We start from the raw sequence: 14,785 nt of genomic DNA, 5'->3' as shown, positions 1-14,785 counted from the left end.
GATGCCCAGGCTAGAATGGGTGATCAACAACACTGTTTTACTTAAAAAGTATGTTAATCTTTCATATCTTTGCTGTTTTTATGTTTAATATATACTGTTGACTGTCAATGCTATTGACTAGAATTCATGTCTTTTAAAATAGTAATTACAATTGTAAATGATAGAAATTCTCGCCAAATAGTTTTTTTTATTAAGGATAGCTGACACCCTTAATTAATGCTCATCTAATATAAGGCAATTGAGCACTTTCACCATTGTATGGCAGTGTTTCCACACTTTCAAAACAGATATTATCCACATGCATTTCAAAGTAAGGAATGAAAATAAATATTTTGTATGATACCACTCATGTTTACATAGACGTACGAGCACACAATATTCTGTTGGCCTTGAAAGAGCAGTGAAAATGCTAAATATACAGGCTATGTTCTGTAGAGGTTTCTTTTTCTGAAAATGTTTGGCAGTAAAACAGTTAATAGATGCAGTTTTTATATGTAATATATCATGATGCTGATAATCTGATGAGCTGTCAAATGTGTGTTCACTTCTGAAGAGTTTTTATTCTCTCTGTGCCTCAGTGGACTTTCTCTGGTTTGTCTGGTTTCCTTCTTCATCACTTTGGAAACTCTAAAACAGTGGTTCTTAACCAGGGTTAGATGAGTCATTCCCAGGGATTCAACAGAGCCTTCTCTGTGAAGGTCAAGATACACCCAACTCATCATGTCAATTCATGATAAAACATCCCACTTGGCCATCACTGGCTGCCGATGATCACGTTATTGCTTGGCCAATTTTGTCTTGAATGTAAAAAAAAAAAAAGGTTATTTTTCATCAAAGAAGGGTTCAGTGATTGCTCATATGAAAGTGGTGGGGTTCAGTACCTCCAACAAGGTAAAGAAACACTGTGCTGCATGGATGGATGGATGGATGGATGCATGGATGGCTGGATGGATGGATGATGGCTGGATGGATGGATGGAAAAACAGTGATTCAGAGACTGTTTTTAAACGTGTTGCTGGTACTATATGATAGAAGAGCAATGATTTAGAGAGTATGTTCAAATGTGTTACTGTTACTGTATAGTAAAAGAGATGGCATGATGGAAGACTGGTTAGCAGGTCTGCCTCACAGTTCAAAGATCCCAGGTTTGATTACATGCCATTATGGCCTTCCTGTGGGGCGTTCTCCCTGTGCTCGTGTGAGTCTTCTCTGGTCTACTCCCATATTCCAAAAACATGCATGGTCGGTACATTGGACACTTCAAATTGCCATTAAGTGTAATTGTGAGAGTGAATGGTTGTTTGTCTCTGTGTGCCCTGCGATTGGCTGGCAACCAGTCCAGGGTGTCCCCTACCCACTGCCTGAAGACAGCTGTGATTCCATTATTTTGCACTTTCAAAAATAGTGGGATATTGTCTGCTCAAAGAACCATAGAGTTATGACATCCATATAAATTCCGTTGTTTCAACAAATCCCTCCACGTTTAATATTGGAATAGCTTTTTTTTTGTGGCATCAAACTGAAATATATTGCCAACATTTTCATAACATTTCTCACGTAGAAGATACCGGTAAATATTCGAAACACCCTCAGAATGATGTAGTGCAAATCTATACCACTTTTCATTGTCGGGCCTGATGCTGAGTGTAATTTTGGTTCTCGAAAATGTCATTTCAGTGAGCAAAAATAAATAAATAAATAAATAAATAAATACTTTTGAAATGCATTGGTTCCGAGCTTGCGCTTTTGGTCTCAACGACTCCAATGTGGATTGATCACCCATGAAGCACGCAGAAGCACACGTCCACACGTGTACTACGGCTCTATTTGAGCTTGCATGGGCCTCTTGGACCAACTATGCGCCTTTAAAATGACGCGCGCCGCTGTAGAGTGAAAGGGCGGGCCCGAGCGGTGCGCGTGGGCGAGGGGAGCCTGTGCATGCGCGCGCGCTTTTGCCCGCATCTGAAGCGACAAGCCCCTTGTGTGGACACCGTGTGCCGTACTCAACGCACCTGTGAGGGAGAGGTTCGAGTCATCTCCATAAGCGTGAGGTGGGCACCACCCGGACAATTTGCAGGAGTGCCAGCGAGCTGCTTTCATCCGCATCCGGGATTTAAAATATTTTAAGCTACAGCTCCCGGAGGACCTAAAACTGGATTTACCATTCGGATGCCCGTCGGGTCTGATTGACGGAGGTCAGAAACAACACCTTTTGCTCGTTAGTCTCATGTTAACCTCTCAAATGAAAGTCCGTTTGGAAGAAATATGTGTTTTTATAAGTGGAAATAAAACGCCTTGCTTTCAGGTATCACCCACTGTACACGTTTAAATACCAAGTAAACTGCAACCATGCACCCCATACGCTCAATAGCGTTTAACGTGGACTTATAGAAAAAAAAAACGAACATATAGGGTAGGTACCGTGTTGGCCTCTGTGTTACAACACTGGGGGAGAGGCAGTATGACGAGAGTGGATAGAATTACACGCGGCTTCTTTTCTAGGTGATGCCTACTAATTGTATTAGATGTCTAAACGCTTTTTGGTATGACTTCTCATCTCAGCTTTGTGTCAAACATGACAGTCACCTTTCTAGAAACAAGATATTTTATTATACTATTTTTTCAATATTCATTTTCTTTTTTTCTTTTTTACATTAATGATAGATGACTCCAACGTCAGTGTCAAATATCCTCGCATTGTTCTCGTCGTCAGGTTAATGTTGGGATGTAAAACAAATAGAACACGCCTGGCACAACCCATTGCGCATATCAAACACGCCTTTTTCTATCACACACTCATGCGCGAGCTCACAGGCACAGACTCACGATATGTTTCATTTGATTACAGCTAGTTTGATCATTCAAACATGCCTTTTGCTTTGGGAACTCGGCATTCTTTGGATATCGTGAAAAAATCCGTCCTTTTCACCAATTTACACGCCGTTTTCCTGTGATTCTACATCTTATTTCACATCTTATTTCTTATATAATAGATGGGATATAGATTTTTCTTTCTTTCCCCTAAAAAACCCGAGCAGTCACTTGTCGACTGTTTATGAGTCAAAATAATATACAACGAATGTATTCGGGGAATGTGCAGCTGGTAATCAACCCGCAATCGTCGTGCACGTGAGGAAGATGTCTGCGTGTGCACTTGTGCACGCGCGTGGTGGGAAATAATGAATATGACTTCAATGTTTTATTTTTGAACCAGCCTAAAATGACGTCTTCTGAAACAATGCACGATAAAATACGGCTCAGGCTGCATTTTGCGCCAATCGTTTATTATTGTCTTCTTTATGTTCCTTTCAGCATCTCTTAGCAGCACGCCTCGGCCCTCTCTGTGTTTGAGCATTAAATAGGCGCCAACACAAATGTAAACGTGATTCTTCTTTTTGCATAATCTGCTGGATTTCACATATACTACACGGAGGCCCTTTTTGCTTCGTCGCACAAGTCTACCTATGGAGAAACGACGCAGGAGGCCTCTAACTGCTCCAACAAACATCTAAAAAAATCAAATTGGTGCGAGGATCTAAACTGGCGCAAAAACACAATGTCAAGAGGACGCCCTGCAGTGAGCTTGATTTGGATGCATGGCTTTTGCACGCTTCCATGTGTCCGACTTTAAAGAGTTAAAGGGATTAGGTGATTGACGTGCATTTATGCCGAGGGAATTCCTAATCAGGCTTTTTGCAGAAGAGCTTGACAATGGGCGTGGTCCGCAATGTGCTCTCTTTTCCGCGCCAAAGGCGTTTCATCGTTGTACTTGGAGGAAAATTCATGTGTACAGTGGCGACCTGTACTGGGGGGATTTTAGAGCTACGATGTCTTGTTTCGTTTTCAACTCCCCTTAGTCTTTGAATTTTTATTTTTATTTTGTAAAATGTGTTTGCGGCATTGTTCACTGTGACTCGACTTATGTTGATATATTGTGTGTAATTTTTTAGAAGTTGCCAGCTGTGATATTGAAACATTCGGGGTAACGGAACGATATACAGCTGGTGAATAATGTTACCCCCCCCCCCCCCCAAAAATCGTCCGTTTTTTTAAATGATTATTATTTCATTAGTTTTTATTTTTGGAGTGCAGTGTCATCGGACGTTTTGTTAATTGGGCAGTTGCTTGGCAGTTGATTAAGTGCGCTGACAAATCAAGCGCAAAAAAAGCCAAGGGCTCTCAAGGTAACTCTAATACCTATAGGGCGTGCAAAGTAAAATATTATGATGGATTTTGATGTTTGCGCTCCTCGTACTTTTCCAAGGTTCGCTGCCGTTCTTCGCTTTTCGAGATGGATACAAATATTACGCCTGACCCGTGTTTACATTCCTAAAATAGACTAATAAATCCGCCAAACTAAAAAAATCCTCTCTTCTGTTTATCTAAAACATGAGCCAGAATTAAAAACAAACAAATAAAAGCAGGCCATTTCACTTAGACGCAAATGCGTTACGTAAACGGCTCTTTTAGGGGAAATGCAATGCATTTGTGTCGCACTTGTGTGTGAAGTGTGTCTCCCATTCGCGTGTATGTATTTTATTATTATTATTCTTTTCATTTTTTTATGTAAGGTGATTGCGTGTTGTCACGTTTATGATTGGCTTCAGTGTAAATCCGTGTGAATATTTAGCTGTGCCCGTGTGTGTGGGAGATGCTGGTGCTGTGTAACGGGGGTGATGTAATGCCGTGAAGGGTGCTGCAGCAGAACCACACAGCCCAAAGAAGGCGTGTCCTGCCTGCAGAACAGCGAGGAAAGAATAGATTTTACCCACGCGGACATCTTTCCCCTGCATTCACTTTTGCGCTTATTTGTCCAATAATGTTGTTTTTTGTTTTTCCAAAACGACATATGAGGGAAAAAGACAGTAGTTTGCATCCGTCGTAAAAAGTGTGTTTTGCCTAGTTAAGCTTAACAATTAGTATTGTGTGGAGTACGGCGTTTTTTCTGTCAAATTAAATTTCTAAGTCTTACAGCCCCTCCATCCCGATGTTTTTTGTTGTTGTCTTCCCTCAGAAGAACCAACATGAATGCGTAAACATGAATGTCTACAAATAACCTTTAAATAATTATTTGATTAAATATTTTCTGCATATATTCTCTACAGTCCCATTTTGTTGGGCAAAACTGCACACCTTACGATAATACATAATGTTGATACAGGAGGCTTGTCCGTTTTAGTAGTATCCATTCGGGCCTGCTTGAGTGCAATGTAATTTATTTGAGTCAGTCCAATATTTATTCTTGGGTGCATTTGTACTGATGCTATTATTTGTGTCTCGTGAACCGTGATCCACAAATCCCTTGTGAGTATACACGAGTTCGAATGTTTTTTGATCTTCAACCACCATCACTTGCTTTGAAATTAAAATATGCTATGTTTGGCACACGTGTTTTGGTCCTGTAGCCGTCAAGAATGTTTACTATATAATATTTGAAGTTGATATCTTCTTTGAATAGAATTCGTTAGACTACACAGATGCAAATACCCGACTCATGCCAGACTGGATAGCCCAACGAGGTATAGAATTCAACATATAAAACCCCCATTTTGGACTGTCACTTAAAAAAAATGTTGTTTTTTCCCACGAGAAGGTGATCAACCTAAAATGGCCGGCTACGGCGTGTGCCTAGACAGAAATGTTTGTGCTAGAGCAACGTGATAAAGAGAGGAGAGGAAGGGATAGCTGATGTCTGGGCGGTTCATGAGCTGCGTGAGTGGGAGTGGATGAGGTGGAACATCCTCCCTCGCGCTCTGTTTTCACGCGTCTTCTCCTCCCCTCATTTACTGTCAGTGCTGGACAAATCATTTCACTGCAGCAAATAGGGCCCCTGCTAGCCAACGAATTATGCGGACAAATTCGAGATCTTTTAGTCTTTGCGGATTGCAAATATGCCTACTCAGATTGGGGGACATTTTGGTGCCTCATTCGAACGGCGTCGCTGCGGCTTTTTGTCCATGTGATCGAGTCACCTGCTGTAAAATGACTGTCAAGTGGCATCCATTTAAACACAAGGGGCCCTGAGGCCAGTTGTTATATTTGTTGTCGTGCACGCGACATAGAAGCGCGCACACACGCAGGCACAGACACACACTTCACACTGCTTGTGGTTGTTAATAGAATCTAGAGTGCTACTGCCTTTTGTCTGCGTTTGAACGTCGACTAGTCCCTGTGGTGCTGGTCAAAAGATCCTTTCACTGAGAACAATGATCCATGCCGTTTAGCCTTTTAACCCCCCGACGGTCCCCATACTGCAACAAAGCGCAAGCGCACGCACGTACTCAGGCAACACACGCACACACTCCCCCAAATGATTTTGAAAAAAGCCTGCATTTATGCTGTATGCTTTCGTTTTTACAATAAGAAGGGAGAAAAAAAATATATACAAGCACATATATAAGCGTACCGTGCGTTCGAAGTGCCCCTTATATCTTGGCGACTCCATCAGTTTTTTGAGTGCACAGCTAAATTGCTGGAGCACTTAGTGCAAATGCAGTCCACAGCGTGCGTGTGCACGTGTGAGTGTAAAGGCAGTCCTGCGTTGCCAACCTATGCCCCTCTCGCTGAGAAACCTGGCTCAACGCATCAACCCACAACTCTGGGGAAAGAAATTGGGGTTGATTAGCTAACACTGTGATAACAGAATGTATACAGGAAGAAAGAAATGTCCCTGGAACGAATACTAGGTAGGGATAGAGTGTAACACATTCATTTACAGTGGACCCCTGGGTTAAAGTGTCCCTGGCTTACGTTATTTTTTCATGTTGCATGTGGAATACTGAGTTTTTTCATCCCCCCCCTTTAAGTGGGGGGCAAAACAGTGGCAAAATGACCACGCTGGATTTGAATAAAAACAGGTGGACGGCAGCCAGGGGCGGGGACCTCAGCAGTCTGATCACTGGCTGGGAATGTGCTTGAGCTGATGTGCGAGGCAAAAAAGTTCAGACTAGACATAGTTGGACTTGCTTTTACACACAGCCTGGATTCTGTTACCAGTCCTCTTGAGTTGGAGTTGGACTCTCTTCCATTCTAGAGTTAACCTCAGTGAGAGGCGCAGAGCAGGAGTGGTCATTTTTATTGCCAACTGGCTCTGTACCTGTACACTGGGGTTCATCCCGTTGGACAAGAGGGCAGCCTCCCTCCACATTTGGGTCGGGGGACGGGTCTTGTATTTGGGAGGATTCAGCAGAAAGCCGTCTCTTCCGACTCATCATCAGATAAAAAGCGTCCTGCCTGGCTGACTGATAGTCATGCTTTGCCATGAGAATAATGGGATTAATTTACTTGGCAGATGACCGATAACTTCACACAACCTTTGTGATGGAGGAAAAACGCAGCACTATCAAAGCAATTATAATTAAAATGGTTGACTTCCAACTATGAACTGTAATACTGTGCATTTTAGTGGTGAGCCGTCTGCACTGTACTGTATATATATATGAAATATATATATATATATATATATATATATATATATATATATATATATATATATATATATATATATATATATATATATATATATATATATATATATATATATATATATGAAATATGAATGTGTTTGTGCTTTTCTTAACCATGGGTTTTTGTGTCCTATTGACTCAAGTTGTAGGACTAAATACTTGATGGACTAAATAAATGCAAATTGTTGTGTGCGCTGCAATTGGCAGGCAACCAGTTCAGGATGTACCTCGCCTTAGGATCCAGTATGCCAGTATGAGGATATGTAGTTAGGATAATGGATAGAAAAATTGTTTCTATTTCCTGTGACATAGGTCTTGTTCTAGAAAAATGTATAGCATTGTAATGATGATCCTTAATGATAGTTAAGACTACACAGAAAAACAAATGAAAAAATGCCACTGCTTATTTAAATATAAAAAGCATTTGACACAGTAGGCCACAACTTGCTGATTCATTAGTGACATATCTATACATGCAGCTTCCTGGTTTGCTAATTACCCAGTAGCAGGTAGTGAGTTTCGGACATGCACCTTCATTCAGCAACAATTGTGTGGGGCCAGCAAACCTGAGTGTGAGGCCTTATAGCAGGGTCACCTACTCGGTCCTCGGAGCCACCTGTCCAACATGATTTTGGTTAAACCCTCCTGCAACATGTATTGGGCATACTAAAATTGTCCTTTTGTGTGATTGAATGCGTGAATGGTTGTTTGTCTCTGTGTGCCCTGCATTTGGCTGGCAACCAGTCCAGTGTGTCCCATGTCTATTGCCCGAAGCCAGTTGGGATAGGCACCAGCAAGCTCGTGACCCTTATGAGGATAAATGGGCCTAGAAAATGGATGGATGGATGCACTGGAGAACCAAATCACAGACTAAGAGCTGGACCCTCCACAGAATGTACACATAAAAGCAAACCTTTTTTCACCAATGTCTTTCTTTGTTAAGAGTTATTTCAAATATTTTACTTGTTTTGCTAGCTGCTGCTTTTTGCAAACAGTTCGTTACAGTAAAATAGTTTACAAATACCATATTGTGAGTCTTTGTCAATCTTTAGTTCACATAAAATTACAATGTGCAAAAGTTTTGTATAGCCCTGATATAAATGTTGCTCAGTATGGAAAAATACTGTACTAACGTATGCCCATTTGCAAGACACCAGAAAGTAAATCCTCCCTTGTTTGGGGTCACGATCGCCAAGCACGTCTAGCTCACTGAACACTTGCCGCTGAAGAAAATCCAAAAGGAAACACTGGAAGAATTATGCAAACGCCATCTCGTCCACCCACCAACAAGCACAGATGCATGCAGATATAGAATTATAATATAGAACATCTCACCTAATTCTCTCTCTCTCTCTCTCTCTCTCTCTCTCTCTCTCTCTCTCACTCACTCACTCACTCACTCTCAAACAAACAACGAACAAAAAAAGTAACAAAACCATTGTTCTGCAAAGTTTTTTGTTTTGAAACACAACCCTTTTCAAGATTGTTTATCTTTAATTAGAATGTTTTTGGCAAAATATCCAGAAATTGAAGTGCTGTAAAGAGGGATTTTTTTAAGTGTTGTGTAACATTTTCTAAAATAAAATACTTTTTGAAAACAAAACAAACAAACAACCTATGCACTTTGTTTATCGAAGCAAAAAAACAAAACCAAAAAAAAAACAGAAAAGTAACTATGTTTGGGGGGGAATTCTTTTCTAATCACTGATAAACGTTGTGTGTCCTGACCATATAAACAATTGAAGGTTTTCAATTAAAGGTTGAAATATACATGATCTCATTAAAACACATATTATCAATTATCGCCATTAGCTCAGGTTGACGGTTTGGAGCGGCTGCTGGCAACACTTTGTTGTCCCAAAGGTCAACAAGGAAGTTCCCTCACTCGTTGGACATAAGTAAACTTCCATAAGACGAATTAAACCATACCCTGATCTAGAAAGGAATTAAAGAAAAAAAAAGCTGGAAGTGAAAGTACTTGTCAGAATGGTCTGATTGGACCGAACAACCCCTTCTCTGTTTTCTAAAATACATTAAGCCTCAGCTTGTGTCGTCTTTAGTCTCTCATTTAGAACTTTGACAAAGGTCAGACAAATTATTTACCCATTAATAATTTGATCATGCATCAAACCTTAAATACTGATGCTATTGGTATCAGATGGATAGGGAAAAAAAACAGCATCACACAGCACTACTTTGCATTCTTGCACTCCACTCGTTTGCACTATTCCTTGAGTAAAAACTAGTTTGTGAAGTTGTATCCAATTACAACATGGAAAAAAAAATTGAACTTATCCATTTTAAATTGTTTGATATCATCATTGAAGCTCAAATACAAGATGTTCATACAGTCAAATACAGTCTATTCATTTCATATCGAGCAAGATATATGCTGGTATTGCTGGAAAGGTGAAATCTTCAAATTTGCTGCTGTGATGGCCTTTTCTGTCCATGGTTGTGTCACAATCAATGTTTTTTCTTTGGCAGTAAAACATTGTTTTGCACTCATTTAATTGCTGGTAATGCCGTTCACTGGAATGGAAAAAGTGTTTTGCAATTTTGGAAATCATCTTTAAAATGTGAGAAACAATTTAAATTTCATTGTGTGCTGTATAAACCACATGTTGAACATTTGTGAAAATGTTAATAAAACACAAATTACTTGGATTTCTGTGTTCAAAATTTTCCAACAAAAACTTTTAGATAATGTAAGTTGGGTTTTCCTGTTCAACAATCTTTGAGATATGAGGTACTGTAAAGTGGGAAATCTTTAAAAGTTCAACATTTTTAACTTCTGCAAACAGGCGAAATTAATAAGCGTAATTTTTGTCTCTATATTTGAATCCTTCGTGTTGCCCAACACACTTTTGCATTATGTTTCCCATGTTTTACATTGACTGCAATTCAAATGCATCACTTGTTTCACTATCTATCCATTTGGTCTAAACGCAACATTTGTGAGGGCAAACTATCATGTTTTTTTTTTTTTTTTGCCCTTTTGCCTTTGTTTTTGGTGGACTATGAATAACCAAACTGCACACTTGAACAACATTCATTTAGCTTCCGTATTTCAGACTGCATACACGTATGCTCCAGGAGTGTGGAGTCTTCTATGTTCAAATTCATTTATGAACGCAACCTGTAATTGGCAGCTGATCTGAGGAGGTTGACAGAGGAGTGAAGTGGGTGGGGGTATATATGTTTGACGATATGAGACTTCATCAATGTCGTCATTTGATGGTGACGCATAAAATTCACATCATTCACGGCTCACCGTGAGACTACAGCAAAATGGATGGGAAGGGACTGGATAACAGTACAGTTACTGTATAAGGTTTAATAATTTCAAGTAAATATGTGTATTGCAGAAATATTTGTCTTGAATGTGTAAGGTCTGAATACATTTCACACTTAAAAAAACTAAGGTGCCCACATACACAGCCATGAAAATTGCGTCGGGGTGAAGGTGGTGAGAATGACGCTACTTCACCGTTTTTTATTTATCGCAGGGGCGTCCACTCCCCATTAACCTTGAAAAATGAGGGAGAACTGAGGCTGGCTGAGAAATTAAGCGCAAGCTTTTTTATGTCGAAGTTTTTCTTTGAGAATTAAAACATGGCTTTGATGAATCTCTTATGTAGATTTGTGACCTTAGCATTAGCTCTGAATTTAAATTTGGTTTATTCTGGTTATCTTATTTCAGGTTGAAATACAAACAGATTTTAAATCCTGTAAACAAAAATCCTGATTTTATGATGAGTTTTAGACGCAAATAACATTGTAATGTGATGACTGTTGCTAAATGAACCTCTGTGACCCCTACGTTTTCTCTGTTTTTTGACAGTAATGGAGCAGCGAGCCAAGCAGATTCCTTGTCTGCTTATTTTTCCAGTGTGAAACATGGAGAAGATTCTGCTTGACAGTATAACCCAAGGAGTTGTCTCCATCAGAACCTTGCACGATGAATCTTGAAAGAATGTCCACAGAAGCATAAAAAAAACAAAAAAAAACAAAGCAAAGTAAAGGAAAAAAAACATTACCTTAACATTACCTCCTCTCCCTCTGCGGACCCTCAGGGGGAAAGCAAAGACCAATGCCTGCCAGCTACTCGACAATTTCTCGATGTGATCGGCCTCAAGACTGTTAACCGCAACGACTGTTACCTTGTTCCTGCCCTTGTCCCTTTAGATAGATTTATTTTATAGCAACACTTTTATTTGAATACATCAATAAATAATACAAAATAGTCCAGACAGAATTCCAATTAAACGTCTTGTTGGATTAATATATTTTTTTGCAAGTATGGATCTCCTGAGTTTTTCTATCAAGCTGCAGATGTTCCTCAGCACATGTTTGGGACTGCAATTTTTAGGTACACCAGGTCAGTGGGCTCGTTACCTCCGCTGGGATGCCAGCATCCGTGGCGATCTCAGCTTCCAATTTAAGACAGAATATTCAGAGGCCCTGCTGCTGTACTTTGATGATGGAGGCTACTGTGACTTTCTGCAGCTATCTGTGGTTGAGGGTCAACTTCAGCTCCATTTCAGCATCGACTGTGCTGAAACCACAATTGTGTCTGACAGAAGGGTGGATGACAACAGTTGGCACTTTGCAACTCTGAGCAGGTATAACTTGCGCACAGTTCTGGTATTGGACGGACAAGCCAAAGCAGATGAAGTGCGGCCTCAGCGCCAGTTCATGAAAATTGTGAGTGACCTGTTCCTGGGAGGAGTGCCTCAGGATATCCGCAGTGGTGCACTCACACTGCCTATGGTGCGAAACATGCAGCCCTTCAAGGGCTCAATCACAGACCTGAAATATGGCAAAACAAAACCTTTGTTCCTGGGAAGTCTTAAAGTGCCGCTGGAGTCTGAGGGGCGGTGCACTGTGAACCCATGTGAGAATGGCGGCACATGCACAGTGGTGGATGGACAACCAATCTGTGATTGCTCCAAAACAGAATACAAGGGCAACTTCTGCACACAAGGTAACAAACACATAGTTTTCATTTACCTTCAACAATTAAAAAATAAGTATACTGTACCATTTTACTAACATTTCTTTCCATATCCCCATCATTGGGATACTACTGTAGGTTATCACAATAAATAAATGGAGTGGGGAAGGGGGCGAAAAGCAAGATGATAAACACCTTTAAATTTCAATGGCCCCAAACACATTAAAAGGTCAAGAATTTCAAGCTATTTCCCCAAATATAGGACGCACAAATGTATTGGTCGCACCAGCTATATTGTCACAATGTAAAAACAGAATATGTCTCATCTTTGTAATTTATTCATGTTTTCTTGTATTTATTTCTGTAAGTTCTACATCCATTGTAAGTATAGTCTCTGCTGTGAAAGAGCTGTATGTGGCTTGCAGGTGAGGGAGTGGGCGAGCGAGTGAGAGATGGTGCCCAGAATCTTGCGCAGTGGGAGGAGTGAAGCAAGCCAATGAGCGTTTGGGGTATTTTCACAGAGTTCTGTTGAAATAAAATGAAACCCTACCTCCTCTTGTCCGATGTGATCGGCTACTGTCTCTACTCCAGATCGCTATATGAGGGCAGCTAGCCCGTTAGCCTGTTAGGCTCATGGTCTCTAACCTGCTCCACTACAAGAATCACTTTGTTCTTGAAAGCTACTGTAATATTCTTGATGAACTTGGGCATTGGTTCAGTCTACTCACTTCCTATTTAGAAGATAATGCAGTATTTGCTACTGGTATGAGCTGAAGTGTTTTACCAGCCTATACACTGCCTGTAGTGTAACTCGTCCCATTGCCGTAATTACCATAAGTAAGAATACGTCCAATGTAGAAATGTGCATCTGTACGTCATAACTTAACTTATGCATCCTTTATTTGGGGAATTGCAGTAATTTTTGAAAATGCATAGCTTTTGAAATCCATTCTGGCAATAAAGCTGACTGAAAATATACCAAGATGTGTCTGGTGAAAAAATGCCTACTTTGAAGAATCTAATTTTCAAAACTTGTATATAATAACATACATTTAATAATAACATAATATAAACATAACAATAACATGATTTTTGTTTCCCAACTATTTCCATTAATACAACTTCATGGTGTCAATAACAAAAATTAATCTACAATTACAAAAATTTTAAAGCAATAAAAAAAAAATAGAATAATAAATATAGAATGTCAGAGAAATCTCTAAAAGAAGACTAGGACAAGCCTAGCTGCTAAGCAGCAAAAAGAGTAACTCAGACTAGCCAAGATTGATTTTTCTATACCATGGCACAGGGAAAAAGCTTTGGTGAATGAACTCATGCATTCCCAGCACTAATTCAATTCGCGCAAGCGTCCCTGCCTGGTTTTTATTCATTCAGCAAAGCATTGCAGATCACAAGACATAACAAAATGAGCCAGTCGGGTGCCACCAACGGCTGGGCCAAGGTCCCAGCTCACACTTTCCTGCGTCAACAGCTTTATCTAAGGACTGGGGCGAGATAAACTAGGACTGAATACTTGGATAGCAATGCACACTATTCTAGACAAGAAATAAGCACATAATGATAACAACCTAATACTGTATATGATTTCCTTCACAAAAACCTCTGAAAAAAATTTTTTGGCTGATACTGTACATTTACCATATTTCTCTTGTTTATGTTTGGTACAGCTGTTTTATAACAGAAAATGGCGTTTCCCCAAAGAATTTCACTTTAAAATAAGGGGCAGAGGCATCTTGCAAAGTCTCTGATTAATTATCATTGGTTTGTCCATACGTTAACATACTTGCGACCTTATAAGTCCCCCTTCACAACTGGGTTGTACTTCCTTAGGCCTTTTTGATGCTCCATTGTTGATCATTTAATAAAAACATAAGTAAAAAAATAGGTGAGACAACATAAATCAAATGGAATAATCAATAAGAACAATATGATTTTATAAAATACATATCTTGACACTCCAATGTGACCTTGGAATGTGAAATGTTATTTGTATTTTGTCTTTATTATTTGCCTGTTCAAAGGACTATTTCCACTGTTGCACAAGTGTTGCAGGCTCATATGTTCTTTGACCTTGTGGGCTTGCCAATCTCTCACTTTGAATGTTCCTCATATATTTATTTGTGTGTGTGCGTGTGTGTGAGAGATCGAGGTGTAGAATCTGAAAGCTAATCTAAATACTGCTAGCCAGTGCAACACAATCTAATGACATTGGTTCTGCAGTGACTGATAAGGATGCCTCTTGAGAGAATGGAGCCCTGTTTCATTATGCAATCACAAGATGTCAGGTGTTTTTTTTTTTTTTTTCTCACACATTCTTTTGTGCTGGGAATTGCAGTTGTTT

The 14,785-nt window shown here is 39.9% G+C and overlaps 1 protein-coding gene across 1 annotated transcript in view; it reads left to right on the top strand.

Annotated features, from left to right (window-relative positions):
- The first annotated feature begins 1,966 nt into the window (after positions 1–1,966).
- The window catches only part of nrxn3a (neurexin 3a), a 173,881-nt gene continuing 161,062 nt past the window's right edge, over positions 1,967–14,785 (top strand). The window contains exons 1-2 of the mRNA XM_088433261.1: positions 1,967–2,195; positions 11,311–12,453. Coding sequence (XP_088289387.1) covers positions 11,769–12,453 — 685 coding nt within the window. The 5' untranslated portion in view covers positions 1,967–2,195; positions 11,311–11,768. The remainder of the gene's footprint in view (positions 2,196–11,310; positions 12,454–14,785) is intronic.

Source organism: Hippichthys cyanospilos, chromosome 14 (assembly GCF_059441005.1).
Source record: "Hippichthys cyanospilos isolate Australia breed blue-spotted pipefish chromosome 14, RoL_Hcya_1.0, whole genome shotgun sequence".
In the NCBI taxonomy this organism is placed as follows: domain Eukaryota; kingdom Metazoa; phylum Chordata; class Actinopteri; order Syngnathiformes; family Syngnathidae; genus Hippichthys; species Hippichthys cyanospilos.
This window is presented reverse-complemented; position numbering and strand designations above follow the sequence as displayed.